This window comes from Amborella trichopoda, chromosome 12 (assembly GCF_054954075.1).
Source record: "Amborella trichopoda isolate Santa Cruz 75 chromosome 12, AtrichopodaSantaCruz75HAP2 v2.0, whole genome shotgun sequence".
Taxonomy (NCBI): Eukaryota; Viridiplantae; Streptophyta; class Magnoliopsida; order Amborellales; family Amborellaceae; genus Amborella; species Amborella trichopoda.
In genome coordinates, this window is record NC_142347.1 from 44,671,800 (window position 1) to 44,692,331 (window position 20,532).

General features: G+C 34.1%; 1 protein-coding gene across 2 annotated transcripts; it reads left to right on the forward strand.

The window, feature by feature from the left end:
• The first annotated feature begins 3,103 nt into the window (after positions 1-3,103).
• On the forward strand, positions 3,104-6,101 carry LOC18435386 (RING-H2 finger protein ATL13). Of its 2 annotated transcripts, none has more exons than XM_020667850.2 (3): positions 3,104-3,534; positions 3,633-3,717; positions 4,530-6,101. In XM_020667850.2, the coding sequence occupies exons 1-3, from the start codon at positions 3,520-3,522 to the stop codon at positions 5,666-5,668; spliced, it is 1,239 nt and encodes a 412-aa protein (XP_020523509.2). In that variant the 5' UTR covers positions 3,104-3,519; the 3' UTR covers positions 5,669-6,101. The 2 variants fall into 2 exon arrangements, with proteins under 2 accessions (XP_020523509.2, XP_088710024.1); XM_088853898.1 differs by having other exon boundaries at positions 4,716-6,101.
• The last annotated feature ends 14,431 nt before the right edge of the window (positions 6,102-20,532 follow it).

The window sequence follows — 20,532 nt, forward strand, 5'->3', positions numbered from 1 at the left end:
TTAGGGCTCGCGTTGAATGTTTTTTTCTTTTTCCCTGCCTTTGAACAAGGCGATGGTGTGCCCCTCTCTCTCTCTCTCTCTCTCTCTCTCTCTCTCTCTCTCTCTCCACCAATTTTATGACTCGCAGCATTGCTTTATTCATATAAACTAAGAAGTCTGGGAAGGGAAGAATAGAGGGGAGAACATTTTCAAAACAGTTGTTCTTTATAAATTGTTTATAGAAACATACAAGCTATGTACATAGTCAAAAGTTTCGGTTCATATAACAAGAGCAACATATAGAAGTCGAAGTGGGACGAAATAAAATTCATGATAAGCAGATGTTTTTATTATTATTGGCTGTTTGGATGGCCCATTAAGCCAACGGGCCACAAATTCAGGCAAGATCCAACATGCCCTTCAAAGGCGCCTGACCACAACCCATGTTAGACCAGTCCTCGAAGGCCCAAAGGGCCAGTCCAGTCCATTTACACTAGTAATGAGCCACCTCAATTCAAAACACTCCACGCCTTGCACTTAATGAGACAGGTATGCAGTGATACTTTTGAACAATTTGTTTGTGAAAACTCGGAATAACTATAGTTATGGACCATTGGTTCTGCTCAACATTTATAATGTGCCAGCCCAACCTAAAACAGTTCCATTTTTAACTTTGAAGTCTCTGCAAAATGTACCTACTTAAAATTGATTTGATGAAAGTATTTTAAGGTCATGTTTGATAAACACCTGGATAAATAGCCCACTGCAGTAAGTGGGGCATTTACCACAGCAATGAGCACATCAAGGGACCCAAGAGCATCAGTTGTGGCTGGCGTCGACTCTAGTCACCATATTGTGGTTTTCATTCATACAGACATCACCCCAGTGGCACTTTCAAACAACTAACTCCTAAACTATTTGAAAAAACTGGTAGGGATCTGTCTTCCCCATTGAATTACCCAAAAAGAAAAAGGGACCCAGAGCAACAATTTCTTACTTATAATTGAAAATGGTACTTAAACTGCGTTTACCAAACTAATTTTAAGTTAAAAGTTTTGAGAACTTTTCAAGAGCGTCATTGCACATGAGAGAAAGAGAGAGAGAGCTTTTTAAAATTCGTCTAAAACATGTGTGGAATGTGATCTAGAGATTGCATTCACATTAGAGAGAGAGTTGTAAAATTCGTTTAGAACGTTTGTGATATGTAATCTAGAGATTGCATTAGGTGGGGAACCGGAGAGTGTGAGATGTGATCTAGATATTGCATTAGGTGGGGAACTGGAGAGAGAGAGAGAAAGAGTTGTAAAATTTGTCTAAAACGTGTGTGACATGTGATCTACAGATTACATTAGGTAGGGAAGTGGACAAGCAAAGTTGAAATACAGCTAACCAATGTTGAATAAAAACTTAAAGTGAAAACAAGAGAAGTTGGCATCGTTTATGAGACTTTTCCAAGTCAAACTCTCATAAAATTTGACAAACATCCTCACAAAAAGTGCAACAAAAATATTTTATGTTTGTCCATGAACCCCAAAACCAACATAAATCCAAAAGTGTAAAGCCTAGAGAAAGAAATCCAGATTCAATCATTTGATTCATTTCCCCATCAAAAAAAAGTCATTGCTAGTACCTCCCCTCAACAAGGACATTGCACTATAATTACTATTTCCACAAAATTCAGGGGGAGAGAAAATTCGACGAAAATAAATTGCTTGAAATATGAGCTCCAACCAAATGTTTTAAAACCCACACACTGGTCTCCGATCGCACCCATTGCACTGATCATGGATTGGCCAAATCGGCAATCTGGTTCGGCCGAACAAGTAAAAAAGCGGTTAGAAAATAATAAAATTGAGGAGATTTAGGGGGGTTGGGAGCCGGATTACCTGCCCACATAACCCAATCAAGATCAACGATTCTAAATCTGGATAGCTGGGTTTTAAAGCTATCCTATAGCCTGTTTTCCAATTGGATTTTTCTTTTGGGGTATTTTTTTAGTTTGTGTAAAATGAAGAATTGCAAAAGAAAAGTTTCGGAATTTATACAAAATCTAAAAATCCATGATTTTTTGGCTGGGTAAGAAAAATAAACTCTTTCCAATAATCATATTATAATAAAAAACACACATCTTAAAAAAAAATTATTATAATAAAAAACGTTAGCATAAAGTAAGTAAACCATTTGCTCAAAAAGAGACTTTTAGGGTCCTCTTTTGGCGGCACGAGAAATGTTATAAAAGAAAGAAAAGGATGGACGAGATGAGGAGAGAGAAAGTGAGCATGAAAATGGGAGCGCAATCGAAACACGCATTAATTGTCTGCCTGTTCCATGTCAATCCCTAATATTCAACATCACCATGCCATAAGCTTCCAAAACCCTTATTTTTCTCTCTTCAGGCTTCTCTTTTGTCCCCATCCCCCCTTATTTTAAGAGAGAGAAAGAGATAATGTGTTAGAGAGAGAGACCTTAATATCTTTAACTAGAATGAATAGCAAAGCATCTGATTATTTTAAGGGAAAAATTTATATAAAGTTGCATCTTTAAAATGTCAAATTACATATGCATCTAAAACATCCATCACGAAAGATGGTTTTAGTGTTGAAAAAACTTCCACTCAAATGTATAAATATGAAAAAAAAAAGATGTTGAGTCTAAAAAATAGTGCATCTTACCGTGCATTATTTAGATTATCTATTTTCAATATTTTCATATGTTTATAGATCTACTTGTTTGTTACTATTTTTAAAAATTAAAATTTTATAATTAAATATAAAAATAAATTTTGAGATAATCCTAAAAAATTTTCTCAACAAAATTACTTGTTATGGAAAATTTTGAAGGTGCACCATTGTTTAAGGTTGCAACCTCATACAAACCGCATCCTTATTTTGAAGAGCGATAGAAAGCATAGTAAAACTGTTGTTGTTGTTTAAACTTCTAGGATACCTATTGTTGTTTAAACTTGACGCATGGAGTTCTCTTTAATTTAAGAGAGAATTTTTTTTTTTTTTTGGGTAAGTCAGAGGGAGAGAGAACCTAGTGCGAGAGATAGTTTACACTAATAATTTTGACTGATTCGTCGATTAAATAGCATAAACATGGCTATTCAATCGCCATTAAAGTTGCTGCAACTCTCTTGAAATCACGAGATTTGAACGCCTCTTATTGGGGCTGTAAAAAGGAAATTTTCAATCTCTTTCACCCTTCATTGCCATTACTGTCTTTAGTTTCAAATTGGGTCACCATTTATTTTTCTCTGCCTTTCAGATTTATTATACCTTCCCACCTTCCTATTCAATATCTCTCTCTCTTATCTTCCTATTCAAATTCTCTCTCTCTCTCTCTCTCTCTCTCTTAACTTCCTATTCAATCTCTCTCTCTCCCTCCTCTTTCTTAACTTCCTATTCAATCTCTCTCTCTCTCTCTCTCTCCTCTCTCTTTCTTGCTGGCATTCCATTATTTCTTCACCCTAGAAGGATTCCACTTTCACCCCACCCATTTGACTTGCGGGTTTCTTAACAATTTTAAAAAGTTAACCACATGTCTTTATCAAAGGTCTGCCTTTTGATCCAGCGTCTGGTCCCCTGTATAAAAGTTTTGTGTAAAGTTTCATGGTAGTTTTGGGTTTGATATAGACTGGGCTTTGCATGCAGAAAGATGGGTTTTCCCATGGGAGAGAAAATGGTGAAATTCATGAGAGAGAAATGGTGATTTCTTCTGTTGAATCCTGCAAATCTGGTGAGTAACTTGTACTCTGATACTCTCTATTTAAATGAAATTGAGTTGTTTTCTTTTTTTTGGCTGAGGAAGAGAGAAGGTGTTCTGGGTTTTCTCTCCTGTCATTTAGATTTTCTTGAGAAAATTGAATTGGTTACTCTGTAACCTCAGAGAAGAGAGATGTAATGGGTTCTCTTTCCTCTCTAGAAAAAGAAGAGAAAACCTTACTGAGTGTTATTATGTTACCTGTTTCTGTATATTTAGTTGGTTTCTCTCTATAAGAACAAAAAGAAGAAACTTGAGCTCTTTTCTACTGGAGCAAAAGAAGACCAGGCACGAATTGAGGGTCTCTACTATAAAAGAGAACTAGAGAGAGAAGATGAAAAACAAGAACTGGGTTTTCTCCATCTAGCAAAAAATTTAGAGAGAGAAGATGAAAAACAAGAACTGGGGTTTCTCCATCTATGAAAAGATTTAGAGAGAGAAAATGGATCAGGCCACTTCTCCATTTGTGCAAACATTTCCTCCCCCACTAATGGGAGACTATTCCCCATCTAGTGGAGATAGCAGAATAAGCCCAAGCATCTTATTAATCATCATAATCCTTTCTATAATCTTTTTCATCTCTGGTATTCTGCATCTTCTGGTTAGGTTTTTTATTAGACCACAAACCAGAGAACCAGATGATTTAGAAAATGTGACTGCTTTTCAAGGTCAGTTGCAGCAACTATTCCATCTCCATGATGCAGGAGTTGATCAATCTTTTATAGACACTCTTCCTGTTTTCTTTTACAAAGCCATTATAGGCCTCAAAAACCCTTTTGATTGTGCAGTTTGTCTCTGTGAATTTGAAGCAGAGGACAAGCTAAGATTGTTGCCAAAGTGTAGCCATGCCTTTCATCTACAGTGCATAGATACATGGTTGCTTTCTCACTCTACATGTCCACTTTGTAGAGGAAGTCTTCTCCCTGATTTCTCTGCGCCTAATTGCTCGCCCGTTGTTCTGGTTCTTGAGTCAGGGAGTGAGAGCTCTAGAGAGATGGTGAATCTAGAGAGAGGAGTCGGGCAGGTGGGAATCAATGCTTCACAAGTGGGTTTATCAGGGGAAGATGGGTTCGGGTCCTCTAGGACCGAAAATTCACGAAAACCAGGTGAAATTGGAGATGGGTTTTTGGAAAGAGAAGAGGTGAAGAGCTCCGAGATGAAAGTGGTGCCTGTGAAGCTCGGAAAGTTCAGAAATGTCGATCCGACTGCGGGGGGAGAGAGTAGTCGCAGTGTAGAGAGAAGGTGTTACTCAATGGGTTCCTTTGAATATGTTCTTGACAATTCCTCTCTCCTCAAGGTAGAGATTCAACCATCCACCAGAAAACAAAGGAATAAGAAACAAAGTCTTCCTCCATTAACACCAGGTCATAGGCTTGCTATGTCAGACTGTGGAAACTCAAGGAGGGAAGGATTTCGGGGCTTCGAGAGCAAAAGAGGCGAAATTCAGAGTGAGAAGAGAGAGAATTTCGAGATTCAAAAGGAGAAGAGAGAGAGTTTCTCGGTTTCTAAGATATGGTTGCGATCGAAGAGAGACAGTTCCTCGAATGTGGAGTCATCGAGACGAGCTTTCTCATTCAGATTGCCATTACAAAGAGGTGAGGGCTCGAAAGTGAAGAGTTCTTCGAATGTGGAGTCGTCGAGAAGAGCTTCCTCATTCAGATTGCCATTACAGAGAGGTGAGGACTCGAAAGTAAAGCACGGCAGTAACAGGGGAAGCTTTACAGAGACAGAGTTTACAGAGTGGGAAAACCATGATGAGGTGTGCTCTTCTTATCAGATGAGCGAGATTGGATGGGAAGAAGAGGTGGGGAGTTGCAGAAGCATGGAGTCTTCTCTCTCTAAACCTTCATTTGCAAAGACAACTTTGAATTGGCTTGTTGGGAGACGGAACAAAGTGGTACATTCCTCTCCTATGCCCCCTGTTTGAGTAATTGAGTATGAATTCCATGGCTTTTAGAGAGAGAGAGAAAGAGGAAGCAGAGAGAGAGACTCAAATCCCTGTTTGAAGATCTTGGGTCATGAATTTTGTGATTCTAGAGCGAGAAAAATCAGAAAAGTAGCAAAAGGACCGCGCCCCAGTTCGAAAATCTTCATTTGTGAATCTCTCTTAGGACTCTAGAGTGAGAAAGAGGAAAAACCTAAATTCAAGCTACTGAATCAATGTAAACCATCAAAATGTGCAGGTCCTTACATAGAGGTCAGATGAAGAAAAGCAACAAAAGAATCATCCATTGTTGTTTGTAAATCTCTGCTTTTTTTTTTTCCCACATATTTTTATGTTCAAGATTATTTGTTCTTCTCTTCTTCGGCAACATTATTTGTTCTTCTCTGTTTGAGTAACATTATTCGTTCTTTCCAAAGATGTTTGAATTCTACCCTTTTTTTGTTGAATGCTGATTGCTGGTGCAGATAATGGGCAAGCCCAAATCTCTCTCTCTCTCTTCTCTCCTCTGCACCTGGCCAGAGTGGGAGCCAACTGCCTCCACCGGATTATCTCTCTTACTTCATAGTTCATATGCTCTCTCTCTCTCTCTGAATTCTTAATTCCGTGTCCTCTCTCAATTCATGATTCCATATTTCATACACTCTCTCTCCATAATTCCATTTGTTCTCTCTCTAGCTAGAGAGAGAGCATGGGTATCTATGTTTCTAGCTATACAGAATCCCTGCAGGAAAGAGCATGGGTTTCTCTGTTTCTAGCTAGAGAGAATCACTGCAGGAAAGATCAGGCAGTTCAAATTCTAACCGCTAGGTAGATCAGGATTGAAACTGGCTTAGCTAGATCCGGTTTTTGGCTTTTTTTGGTGAACCGGAACAGGCAGAGTATTATTTTTTTTTTTTAAAAAAAGAAAAATAAATACATAAAAATAAAAAAATAAAAAAAAAATATATATATATATAATCCCAAAAATTAATGGAGTTTGTTTGTAATGTATTTTTTTAATGTTTTTCATCATTTTGGCAAAGATTGGAAGTTATTTGGGCTATTAATATTTATTTTTGTATTTTTCTATCTTTTTGAAATATTTTAAAGATGCCCCGGCACAAATCAATTTGTTAAAATGTATTTTTTAATTAATTTTCAACTTCAGTTGGATGTGTTTGGTTAATCATACTTCATAGGAAAATATCTCAATATTTATTTTTTAAATTTTTTTTTTTTTTAATCTCGAGGCTTCAAAAAATATCTTTCAACCCCTCGACTACTTCAAATCTAAACAAACGTGAAAAAGATATGTTTTTTTTAAACCCAATCCCTTTTCTCTCTCTTCATTTATATACTTTCTTTCTCTTGAATGTTTTCATTCTCTCTTCTCCCGTGAACACTTCTCTTTTTCTTCCCATGTCTATCTACACACCTCTCTTTTTCCGTGTTTAAACGCCTCTCTCTTCTCATTAACCTTTCATCACCAACTATCGTGTTTAAACACCTCTCTCTTCCCATGTTTAAACACGTCTCTCTCTTCTCAATAACCTCTCGTCACCAAATACCTCTTTCGTCCCGTGTTTATTCAAATACCTATTTTTCTCTACCACCAAACACCTATTTTTCCAAACACTTATCTCTCTTTACCAATAAACACCTTTCTTATTCCCCTGCGTTTTTTCTAAACACCTATCTTTATCTACAACCAAACACCTCTCTCTATTCCCTTGCATTTTTTCAAACACCTATCTCTCTGTCACCAAATAAATCACTCTATTATTGTATTTATCCAAATACATCTCTTTTTACACTAATACTTATGTGTACGGAGAGAGTGTGAGGGGACAGAGATGATAAACTTGAAGAGAGAAGAGAAAGTGAGGGGTTAAAGATGGAAAAAACGTAGAAAGAGAAGAGTGCGGGTAGAGAGAAAAAGAGAAATTTAAGAGGATGGTTTTTAGAAAATATACATTTTTAATATTTGTTTGGCTTAAAAAAAATAAGTTTAAAAAGCTCAAGGATTAGAAAAAATGAAATCTATCAATTTTTATACTTTAAGATACCTTTTAAAATTTAAGGTTTATTGTAAGATGAAACCAAAAAATTAAAAATATTGCGATATTTTCTTTTAAATATATTTTAAATATTTTATTAAAATTTTTTATATTTTTTATTTTTTAAATACGACTACCCAAAACTTGCCCCGTTAAGCAGGTTGAACTGCTTCCATGTTAAGACGCATCGCGTCAGGAGCCATATCGTTAATTGTTACGGTTCGATTTTTCGTCAGCGGTCCAGATTACGTTAGACGTAATATTGGGGTTTTAGCCGAAATATCGGCAGTTAATTTGAAAGGCCGAAATATGGGTATATCTACTTACTATTTTGGAGTTATTCGTTTGTGGATGACCTTATTTTCGGGGCAGTTTCCATGTGTCGAGGGTCAAGAGACGTTAGAGAGAGAGAGAGAGAGATGAAGGAGAGAGAAAGGACCGCGAGGCTCACCCACTCCACGTGCTATCATTCATTGTTTGGATTTTGAAATCGACCCTATTCTATGCTATACATGCCAACATTTAAGTACACATATACAACCTCTTTTGTCCTTTTTCCTTTGTTTCGAATTCATCCATAATTGACTTTTTCAGTTTAAGCTGAATTTTAGTTGTCGCATGAGCCAACTTTTCAACTCTCGGATCAGTTGGTGAATCCTTCACCCATCATCATATCTGTATTGGATCGCTAGATGAATGTATTCGAATAGGTGATATAAAAATATTAAAAAATAAAATAATAATTAAATAGAGATATACGAGATGGGAACTATGGTGGATATAAAAAAAGGGTGCACTTAAGCATACGGATTAGAGGTAAGGTGCACATTCAAATTTTATCATGATATATAATTTTGATGTAAAATATTTTTAGGATTATCTCAAAATCTATTTTTTATATTTAATTATAAAATTTTAAATTTCAAACATGGTTAAAATCAAATAGATCTATAAACATATAGAAATCTTGAAAATAGAAGGTGTAGATAATATGTTGTAAAATGCACTATTTCTTAGACTTAAAATCTTTTTATTTTTTATGGTCATACATCTTGATGTCGAGATGATCAATCAAAAGGTGTTTCAACATTAAAACTACCTTTTTTGATGGATTTTTTAAGTGCATCTGTAATTCTACATTATAAGGTTTCAACCTTATATAAATTTATTCCATAAGAAAATATTATATAAATTTAAGAAAAATTTAAAAAATATGAAGGATGGGGTTTAAGGACAATTGGGCCATGATTGATACCATCTTGATGCCGGTTCAATCACTGCCAATCCCCATCTGTGTCGGCAATGTGATCAGGAGTTTTTGGGTCTTAAAACATTGGTATGAACATTTTAAAAAAGTTCCCAATGTTTCCTTATCTATGAAATAATTTTATTTGAGCTATAGTGCGATTTGAGGTACAACCAATTTGAGCTTAATCTGTGTAAAGAAACTTAAAATTAAAATATGCTATATATTTTTAAAAAGTTTTAATTGAGTATGAAATATGAAATATAAAAAACTAAATTTCAAAAATTATATAGGATTTCAATGCTTGGTTTTTTATGAAAAAGTTTATATAGAGTTGAGGCTCTAAACAATCAAATTAGAGCCCACCTCAAAAATTGCACAAGAGGTTGTTTTGATGCCCAAATATCCTCATAATGATCATCTTGATACCAAGAAGTATAGACATGAGAAAAAAAATAGATTTCAAGTTTTGGAAATAGTGCATCTTATAATGCATTTTTGGACCGTCAATTTTCAAGATTTTCAAATTTTAATAGGTCTGCTCGATGTACACTATTTTTTAAGCTTTAATTTTATAATTAAAAATAAAAATATGTATGAAGGCTATCACACAGATTTCCAATATTGAAACCACATTTCTCCACATTATTTGAAGATACGCTTTACTTTGATTGTTTAGATCCTCGATTCTATACAAACCGCACTTTTGTTTATTTGACAGAGTATTTGAGATGTGTGGCATATATTACACCAAGAGGCATCTAATTTTTGTTCGATGGTAGAGATTATATGAGTGACACATATGATTAATCTCGACTGTCCATTACATGAAGCGAGCTGTGGATCTTCCTGTGATCATATGCAACTAGTGCAATGCGTATATTTCCAATGGAACCAGTTTTTATGAGTCCCCCAACTCATACGATTCTCATGCGCTAGCTCTAACACCCATTTTTTATATAGACTTTAGATCCAAATTTGTAGAGGTCTATGACGATCATGAATATAAAAAATGAAATAAAATAGAACAAAACTTTAAAGATTTTTTTTTAAAATTTTTTCGTCCATTGGATGGGAATCTTTAGTTACGAAGGTTCACCTTAAAGATGGACATATGTAAATCAACAGGCTAGTGAGTCTGCTGACTCACGAAACATTTTCTATAGCCATCAAATGTAAAATCGAACAGCTTAGGTATGTCATAAAGTTTGAAAATTTTTCTTTCAAACTTTGAACTTGATCAATAGAATAAATATTGTTGTCCGATTTCACGTCCCGTAGTCAATATCATTGGTGAATTTCATGTAGCAAATATGAATAGTCCTATTGTATACTTTTCATTTCCAAGAGCATTTTTTTTTTAATAATCCAATGGAGAAGACAAGCAAGCCCCCGCCTGTTTTCTAAATAGTTTAGGAGTTATTTTTTTGAAGGTGCTAATAGAGTTAGTATCAATGAGAATGAAAATTACAACTTGGTGATTAGGGTATAGAGGTACTACCATCACCTGATGGTTTCGGTGAGTAGCACCCCTCACACCCTACTGAAAGATAGGTGGACTCATGTTCTAAAACCCGGCTTAGGAAACCAAACCAAAGGCCTTATGGTTTTGAACCATCTCGGCCGATTTGGAGAATTATTCTTCATAGAAAAACAAAAAATAAAGTTTTTCCATATGTAGGCTTGATTCTAATTTAGTGTCAATTCAAATTTTAACTCACTCGAAAATGGATTTTTGACGTATAAATTTGAATATAGACAAATTGGTAGAGAAAACCATTGATTATACTTAACAATAAAACACAAGGAAAAAACCATATTATATATACTTTTTGTTGTTGGGAAACAAGCAAGAATCCCAATCCAAATAAGAACTAGAAGTATATACTTTTTGTTGCTGGGAAACAAGCAAGAATCCCAATCCAAATAAAAACTAAAAGTATAAAGAAGGGTATCATTCATGCATATGAAATGTAGCCCCATAGAAAAATCAATTATTATTTTTCTTATTAATTGCTTCCAATTCACCCACTATTATTATTATTATTATTATTATTATTATTATTATTTGGAAGGAGTAATAATCAAGAGAAAATAGGGCTAAACATGATCTTTAGGGTAGACCTGTTGGAATCCTAATTCAATAGGATTCAGACCTGTCCCCTGAAAGCCGATTTCGAAGTGGCTGGATTATTTTTGAAACACTTGCTGGAACTTATTTTTGAAAAAAGGAATTGCTTGGTCTTGTCAGGAAGGTATTGTTGCCACAATCTCATTTAGAGAGAGAAAGAAAGAAATTTAAGGCCATATGAACTGGTCTAACAAACCTAGATAGAGAGAGAGGAATTTTAGACGATATGATCTTGTCTGAAAAACATATAAAGAGAGAGAGAGATGAACTTGTCAAAGAAACATTGAGAGAGAAGACGACTGCAGTAATTTTTTAACTGAATTAAGAGAGAGACAAACAAATTTTACTGTAAATTTGTCTGACAAATTGCAGACGATATTGACTTATCTGACAATGATGAAAGAAAGAGAAATACGATTAAAATTTTAGAGAGAGAAAGAGGGATGAATACAAATTAAATTTTGTAATACCTGATTTCCCTGAAAGTCTCACTGGCCCAACGTCACGTGTATACGCAATGAAGTGTTTGTATTCTTAAGAAAGGGACAAAAAGAAGGAACTTTTCTCTACCTAATGTTTTATTAGGTTTTTTAAGGAAAAAGTTACGCTCCCTTCCATTGCACACCAATATTTTGCAATGAACTATGAGCAAAAAAACAACACCAGAGGCTGACGTGTCACACAAATTATAAACCAAAACTTGGTATCCCTTACTTTTTTTGGCCTAGCAAAACAAAATTGTATCATCTATCAAAAGGAAAAAAAAATTGTATTAGGTGTTAACTTTATGTAGTAGAAGTATAGTAAATTTATATGAGATGTCAATTTTCATTGTAGAAGTATAGTGAACATGAAAAGTCCATCCAAAAATGGTTTTTCAGTACTGAAAAATTATACGATTCATCATCTCGATCTCAATATATATATATATATATATATATATATATATATATATATGACAAAAAAAGATTTCAAATCATAAAAATAGTGCATAACATATTGTCTAGATGGTCCAATCTTTAAATTTTTAATTGTTTATAGATATACTTGATCTACACTCTTTTTTTATTTTTAATTTTATAATTTGATGAGGAAATAGAATTTTAGGACATCTTAAGGATTCCGGTGCTGGCACTAAACTTTTTAGCAAAATTTATATGTGCTCTTTACTTTGATTATTTTAAGGTTGCGTCCTTGTCCATAATGCACCCTGTATCAAATTCTACGTAAATTCGATTGTCTATGTAAATTTACTAATGGAAAATTATTAATAAAATGGTCAAACTACTTCAAATTTTAAATAAGGTGGTAAAATTGATTAATTTATCAACAAAGTTGTTTTCTTTTCTGAATTTTTTTTCATCTTAGGTACTACCTCAACTATTTCATTAGAGGATGCTCAAGATGCCCATATTTCTTTGGGACTAAACCTGGGACATGATTTTGTGCTATGGAAAATATGTTGAGGTTCTTGCCAGGGACAAGAATTTTTAATAAAATAATATGTTTCTGGCTTGAAACCCCGAGAATAAGCGGAGATTTAGGTTATTTGGCTCAAATGACTTAAGTTAATCAGATTGCCAAAATACTCTTGGTTATTTAGGGTTAGAGAAAGGCCAATTTGGACATTTTCTAACAAGATTCTAGAGGAAAATACCAAATTGAAAATTTTCACAAAAGTCACCACTTATATAGGTAAAATTGTTGGCACCCTATTAAATCTTTTAAGTGGATTGACCATTTTACAATTTGAGGCAAAATTCATATACAATGTAATGATTCTTCCACTTATTTGATGGGATGGTTAAGATATTATATATAGTTAAATTATTCACAACTTATCTATATGGAAGAGCCTAGTCCATAACCACTCAATCACCTTAGTATGAGGAAAAGAAAAAAGAAAAAAAGAGGAGACCAAGGGTTCCATTGTGGGGTTTCATTTAAATGCTCTTCACATGGCTTATTTATTAAAAAGCTAGGTTAGGAGGGGGGACCAAGTGGTAGCTTATATGCTATAGCTAGTTATGGCATCTTAATGGAAGAAAACTAGGCAGCATTAGACATAGAGGCCCCTTGTGCATTTGCTTGAAGTGAGATTTAAAAAATTGAGAAGGAATGAACATAAAGTGAATCTAAAATTGAAAATTGGTGCTTCTCCAAAATTGGACAAGTTTTAGGGTGACAGAAACTAGTTTTTTCTTTTTGAAAGCCATTAAAGGGTATGGTTATTACTTCAAAAACTAAAGCCACAACAAAAAGACCCTTCTAGAAAATGCAGTTCCCTGCAGGAAAACCCAATGCTTTGAAATTCTATTTTCCCCCTTGATTATGAATTTGATACTACACTTGAAAATGAAAAATCTAAATAATGTACTACAAAATATATTATTTGTAGGGTTTGAAATCTAATTTTTTTGATATTCATAATGTTTGAGGTCAAGATGATCAATATTAGAACTTTTTGGTGCCAAAAGTTCATTTTCTGATAGGTTTAGGTGTACCTTTGCTGGTCAGTTCAATGAGTGGGCGATCCAAAACCCGATTCCGAATTTTAAAACACTGATATGCTCCGAGCTAGTTGGAAACAACAATGTTGAAATGGAAAGCAATTATTATTAATTTAACTAATCCAATAAGACATGATATACAGGATGGCCAAGCGAGTTGGTTTGAAATGGACCGTTCAATAAAAGCAACCTACTGTAAAAGCCAGCCTCCATTTATAAAATTCCTAATAAATGGAAACATTTCACTTGTAATTGCTAAATATAGTCATAAAAGGAACGGACTAAAACAGATCTCATACAATGTTGTGTCAAATAGGCTTTCCAATGTTATTCGCTAAAATTACACCCATTATCAGCTTGAATTGGTAATCATAGAAAGTTACTGTAATTGGGATAAGGCCTGAATGATGAAGATGATATAGAATCACTGCAGATTTCATTAGAAAAAAAATAAAAAAACTTCATACCACATAACTACTAAAAAAAAAAAACTAAAAAAAATAGAATATCGAGGTTAATTGTCACAAACTATAATAACCTTGAAAATGTTTGTTAAAAAAAAAAAGTCCTCACCACATGGGTTTCTGATAACATGACAATCAGGGGGAAACAATAATGAATAGGTGTAAATTTAAAAGCAAATTAAATTACCAAAAAAAAAAAAGAAGAAGAAGAAGAAGGAGCACCAAGATTTATACAGTTCGTATAGTGACTATATAAAAACTCCTAAAGGGTACAACGTGGCTCTGTCCTCAAGTAATATCTCCCCGAGCCTAAAAAAGTGGATTGTCTATAAAAATACTATTTATCTTTTATACATGAAAATCAAAATCATTCACGCTCATTAGATATCAAATTGGATGGCTTGGAGTGAATCACAAACATATAAAAAACCTTATCTAATATCTCAAATCCCAACTTAATTCTAAAAAAACATATCCAAAAGGTCAAGATCACCATAGGACAGATATTAAATCGCCATCAGAATTCAAAACATAGATGGGCACAATAAATGTTGGCCTCTGGAGCTTTGAAAAGTTTCAATCACTATGAAAATTACAATTAAAAACTTGTGACCATTTTCTGTATTCTCTATTTATCATGGTGGGGTAAAGGGATATGTAAGCTTGGTTTGGATGGTGGAAAATGTTCAAAATTTGAACCTCACATGAAATGAATTCGGTGTCACACCATTGAGCAAACGGTCATGGAAATTCCTTCGGGGTGCAGTCTTGTCGTAATTGGCCTAAAAGGTCGAATCTAAATTTTGTGTTGATGTTGTGTTAATGAAGGTTGGGTAAATATTGTATTAATGATCTCGGCGGATCCTTTTAAAAAGTACCTGTACTATTTGATTTTCTCTCCTTATTAATGACTACTTACTGGTAACATTAATAATAAAAAAAGGTATTAATGCTGAGTCCAGCTTCTCAGCCTTTGGATCGTAAAGGCGCAATACTATTGAGTATTTACGTTTTAACCGGTGTTCGCAAATTCGGCTCGTCCAACTCAGAACCGACCGGTCAAACCGAAACTGCGTACTGGCCAATTCAGGTTTAACTGGTTTTGGTGGTCCAACTAAGTGTTTTAAAAAAAATCAAAGGATAAATAGAAAATCCCAAAAATGAGAGATTTGTTTGTAATGCGTTTTTTTTTTTTTATATATATTTTTTTTATCATTTTTATAAAGATTAGAAAGTGTTTTGACTATAAATACTTTTTGGAAAATTTCCAAAATACCATTGGGCACATATCGATTTTTTAAAATCCATTTTTTTCACTACTCTTCAACTTTACTTGGATATGTTTTGCTTAATCATGCTTCATAAATATTTTTAATATTCTTTTGGATTTTTTTATATTTTTTATTTTCTAACATTTTGGGCCGGCCAAGACCTACCCGATTAAGGCCGGTTGAACTGGCATTTGGCCAGTTCAATTTTTTGAACATTGGTTTTAATTTGGAAAAGTATACGAATAGACTATTTACTTTTAGCATAAAAGGTCACAAATATTCTTGTCCGTCATATTTAAAATTGAGGGGTTGTAAGAATGTCATTAACTAGACCCAAAATTCAAAAAAACAAAAAATTCTCGCACCCCAATCCGTTTAATTTGACATCTAATAACTAAAAGTAATTGTGACATTGTAACAAAGATAATTTAACCTTTAAGTATTTCTTATATCTGTGGATGAGGATTTAGAGCAATTGACATTTACTTGAAGACTCAAAAAGAATCGTTAGAACTCAAAAGACAAGTTGGTTTGTACGTTAACTCTAGAGGATAAAAGGCAAGGAATTATAATCAATGCTATAACAATCGAATTGGTACCTAAATCAATGGTAGAATAAATCCAATCAAAACTAGTATAACTGTTGATTGAGAAAATATAAAATATTATATATATATCTTCAAGAATGCGCAATTTTGTCTAGTTGATATAATTAGTTGAGATTAATTGATCTGACTAGTCAAACATCGGTTTTGACTATAATTTAACCAAACCTGATTTTGTTTTGAGTCAAGACGCCCCAAGGCATTAATCATTGTTCCAATTAGTAAAGACAGACTAGAAATTCTACAAATTCTAGGACACCATTTGGAAGTGAGTTAACAAGAAAAAGCTTCTTTCCCACACCCATTAAATAGGAGTTAGCAAACGGCCAAAGAACCCTATTAATGGTGGTGGACCGCCGAAAACTAAAGAACCCTATTAATGGTGGTGGACCGTATATGAAGAAGTGACATGAAATAAAACAAGGTAAAGAAATTTATTCCTTTAATGCAAATATGGTTGTGCTTAGAGTTGCCCGCCTGAAATAATTCTCAGATTTTTTTTACGTTAATATGATTAAAGGATTTAATAGTTTGTTGATTCGTGGACAAGATAATGTTTTGAGTGGGAACCCCAACCACGAGCAGCGGTGAGAGTGGGCCGTCCTGGGCCAGTTAACAGATTCATACTATGAGAGGCTCTGAAGCTAGTCCATGCCAGGGCGGGCCTTGGAAGTCATTGGGCCGGGCTGGCCGACGTCTACCTCTATTAAACTGGAAATTCATACAATAAGGATCTCTAGCCTTAATACTAAGTTCAACACCGGCTCATTAAGCTAATGGACCTTAAGTTTAGGTGAGCCCGGCTCAATGGGGCGTATCCATGTCAGGCTGGGACGTCAAGGTCCAATGGCCGGCCCAACCCATTAGAACTCCTAACAACGAGAAAATGACATGAGGAATAAATAATATGACCTTTTTTACAAATGATATAGACTAAGATGACATAAAATTTGGATGTAACTATCTAGTAATGATGAAGCATGGAGGAAGAAAGGAAGTAACTATTAAAAATAAAACAAAAGATCGAGATGTTGTGCTCTCTCGAGAGCCTGCAAGGGAATCTACTTCAAACTCTTTGTGTCGTATGCTTTTTCATTTTCGATTGTCTCCTTAACGAAAACACTTGCCCTGATTGGACCTCAAGAGAGACTAAAAATAAGAGAATATATAGTTAAAGGGTGCGGTTTGTATAAAGTTGCAACTTTATTTGTAGAAATAAAGTTGCAGCCTTATAAAGACATTTTACCTAATCCTACGTAGTATTTTCATTCAAAAATATATTAAAAGTAATACAAATAGGGTACAAAGAAAATAAGTTTCTTAATCTCCACATTAAAATAAAAGATTACTACCTTGGCTAGTATGGTCCTATTGGTTGCATCACACTTTTGGGATCGAGAGAAGCTTGCCTTTGAGCTTATAGATTTTAATACTTGAATATAAGTCTATCTCATTCATCACCTTTCAACTGTGTGTTTCTGGATACTCGCCTTCTTTGCCAATTTTATGAATTTCTTTATACTTCAGGCATTCATAAGCACAGTATCCTACCTCATTACACCAATAAAAAGAAACTCAAGACCTGAATGAAAATGTCATTTTGTGTAAGGAATCACTTATCAATGCTCCATTATGATGTGGTTTCCACCTATACCACAATTTGAAAGCCTCATTTAAGGTGGTAGGCAAATAAAGCTTCATACATAATGGCTAGTTTGAACCAGCATTTATATAACTGGCAACTTTTTGACATTTAGTCTCTAGTAGGCTAATCAAAAGGTACAAGTTCATGAAACTCTCTAGTGCCGTCATTTACCATCTTCTCATTATGCCAAAGATTTTTTTTGGAGATCACGAAAAAATAAATATTTTCTATCAATCTCTTCATCTTATCCCCATACAAGATTTTACTTAAATGTAGCTTAAATACATATGAGAGAACTTCAATAGGCGATAACATGAGGAAAAGTAGACTAAGGTAGGTTGGTCATGTATAGCGGTAGCTGGAGAAAAATAAGAAGAAGAAGAAGAGGAGTAGAATTTGGAATGAATACTTATGAGGGAATTTATGTATGGCTTCAATAGGCGATAAGATGCGGAAAAGTCGACTTAGGTGGACTAGTCATAGCCAGTATAGACCTAATACAACATGGTTAAGAGGTACGATTTTGTTTAAGTGGAAAGCTTTAAAATGATAAGGGAAAGGCCCAAAATGATATGAATAGAAGTAGCGAGAAAATATATGGTAAACTCTTGATCTTACTAAAGGTATGACCTTTGAAAGAGAAAAATAGAGGAGGAAGCTTCATGTAGCCTATCCCCAATAATTGGAATAAAGCTATGGATGATGATGATGATCTCGCATACGCTCTACAAGTTATGATTCTTATCTCAAAGTAAACCCAATACTTACTATTGGAGTAGGTCGTACAACTCAATTGATCTCTAGGTTGAAATTTGGTGCCTAATCTCCTAAGCTATGAGCATTCTCTTCTTGGGGACATGCAATTTCTAACTATTGCAACCATTAATCTAGTTCACCTATATTTCCTCAAAGTTCACCAATCTCTACTAGAAAGTCCTCTTTCAACTCTTAATGGCTTGATTTATATTGTCCGTGATTTGTCGTAATATACCATGGATTGCAGAAGTGAGATTTGGTAGCATTGTGATCGAAGGATCTACCAAAAGTATAATACAATCTGACACAACATAGAAGGAAAAAGCAAATAATAATTGGAAAATGCAACAAAAGATTGAGTGGTTGTGATATTTCTCAAAGCCTGCAAGAGAACCACCTCAAAAGATCTTGCCAATTCTCCCAAAACCATTTCCTCTTTTTGGTTTTCCTTTTTTCCCCACTTACATTCATAATAAAAAAGTTTAGACCAAGACAACCAAGAAAAGGAAAAGGTTTCTATACTTCCTCTACAACATAAAAGATTTATGCTTCCCCTACCATCCAGCCGTCCAAGTTTGATCAAGAGAGCCACTCACCGTTTGATCTTAAATCCGACGTCTTAAAGTATTTTATTTTTAGTTTTGTTTATACAAATTGCAAGAATATGAAATTTGGTACTTGCCATCTTCTCATTGGGACACACCTATAAAAAATATTAAAAATAATTTTTCGATAAAATATAATGACCAAAATACCTTTTGAAACTTTCAAAGGTATTTTGATTATTTTATTTTATTAAAAATATTTCTTTTTTATATTTTTCGTTAGTACGAGTTTAATAAAGGATTGAACGTCCAAAATTTGGTGTGAAAATAGTTTATAAAAAAATATTCAAAATAAAATAATGTAGAAAAATAACATTGTGATTGGGGACAACCTTAACCCTCAATTCAAAATGGAGGGTTGAATAAGGGGATGTATATAAATTTTATACAGTAAGGAAAGCATCAAAAGCTTGCCCCAAGAAAATACATAATTCCACAACAGATTATTACCGTACGTTCATTTCACCATGGCATTAGTTGCTTCAGTAAGGTCTACCTGCACAAAATTGACAACTAGATATTTATGAAAAAGCTGCCAACACTTAAATGCGATGCATTAAAGAAAATCATAGTTTGTTGGAATTCTATAATGAGAAAAAATATGTATCGAACCATTGTCACATGATTTGGCATTGCATTTAGGCATTTGTAGAGGGAAGGGCCCATATCCAGATCTTAAAGGCATTTGTAGAGGGAAGGGCCCATATCCAGATCTTTGATCACTTGTTAATTTGTTGAAAATGGGTGAGATGGCAGCTCACCATAGCTAAAGCTTCTACAATAAATGAACACTCTCTCTCTCTCTCTCTCTCTCTCAAAAGTTGGTCGAGAACCTTCAATGTTGCATTTGCAGTTGCTTTTAGAAGCACCTGAGTTCGTCGTGTGTGGACCCCTGATCCCTCACCAATCCTAACCAATGTTTATGATGATTTTCTTAGAGATAGAGAGAGAGAGAGAGAGAGATATACGCATTCTAAACATCTTAAGCTACTATTTGAAGTAACAAAACAACAAAGGCTCTCATATAACTTTTATTGGAAATTGATCTTGTAAGTCCACCAAGGTAAATAGTATAGGCCCTATGGTCCAGATCAAAATGGTCCAGATCAAAACGATACCCTCATCTAAAGGTTTTTCTGGAAAGAGAAAAACCCTTATTGATCTCAAAATTTGCACATGTACCTCATCTAGGTGACCTTATGAGAAAAAAAAAAAAAAAAAAAAAAAAAAAAAAAATTATATATATATATATATATATATATATATATATATATATATATATATATATATATATATATATATATATATATATATATATCTTGGGCAAAATTTGTCTTCTATCTTGACCCTCTAGACCACCCCTTCTTCAATCTGAGCCATTAAACTTGCTTATGCTACAGTATATAAGTCTTTGTCTTGTACAATCTTACACCTTTATTTCATGTCATACTGGATGCTTTTGGTCTCATTGTAAGTGTGGAACTGATCAAATGTTAAGTTCTAAAAAAATTAGTATGGGAGTACTGAGGGTGAATATATCATAACAAAGTGTTAATATTACATCAGTTTTCACCATC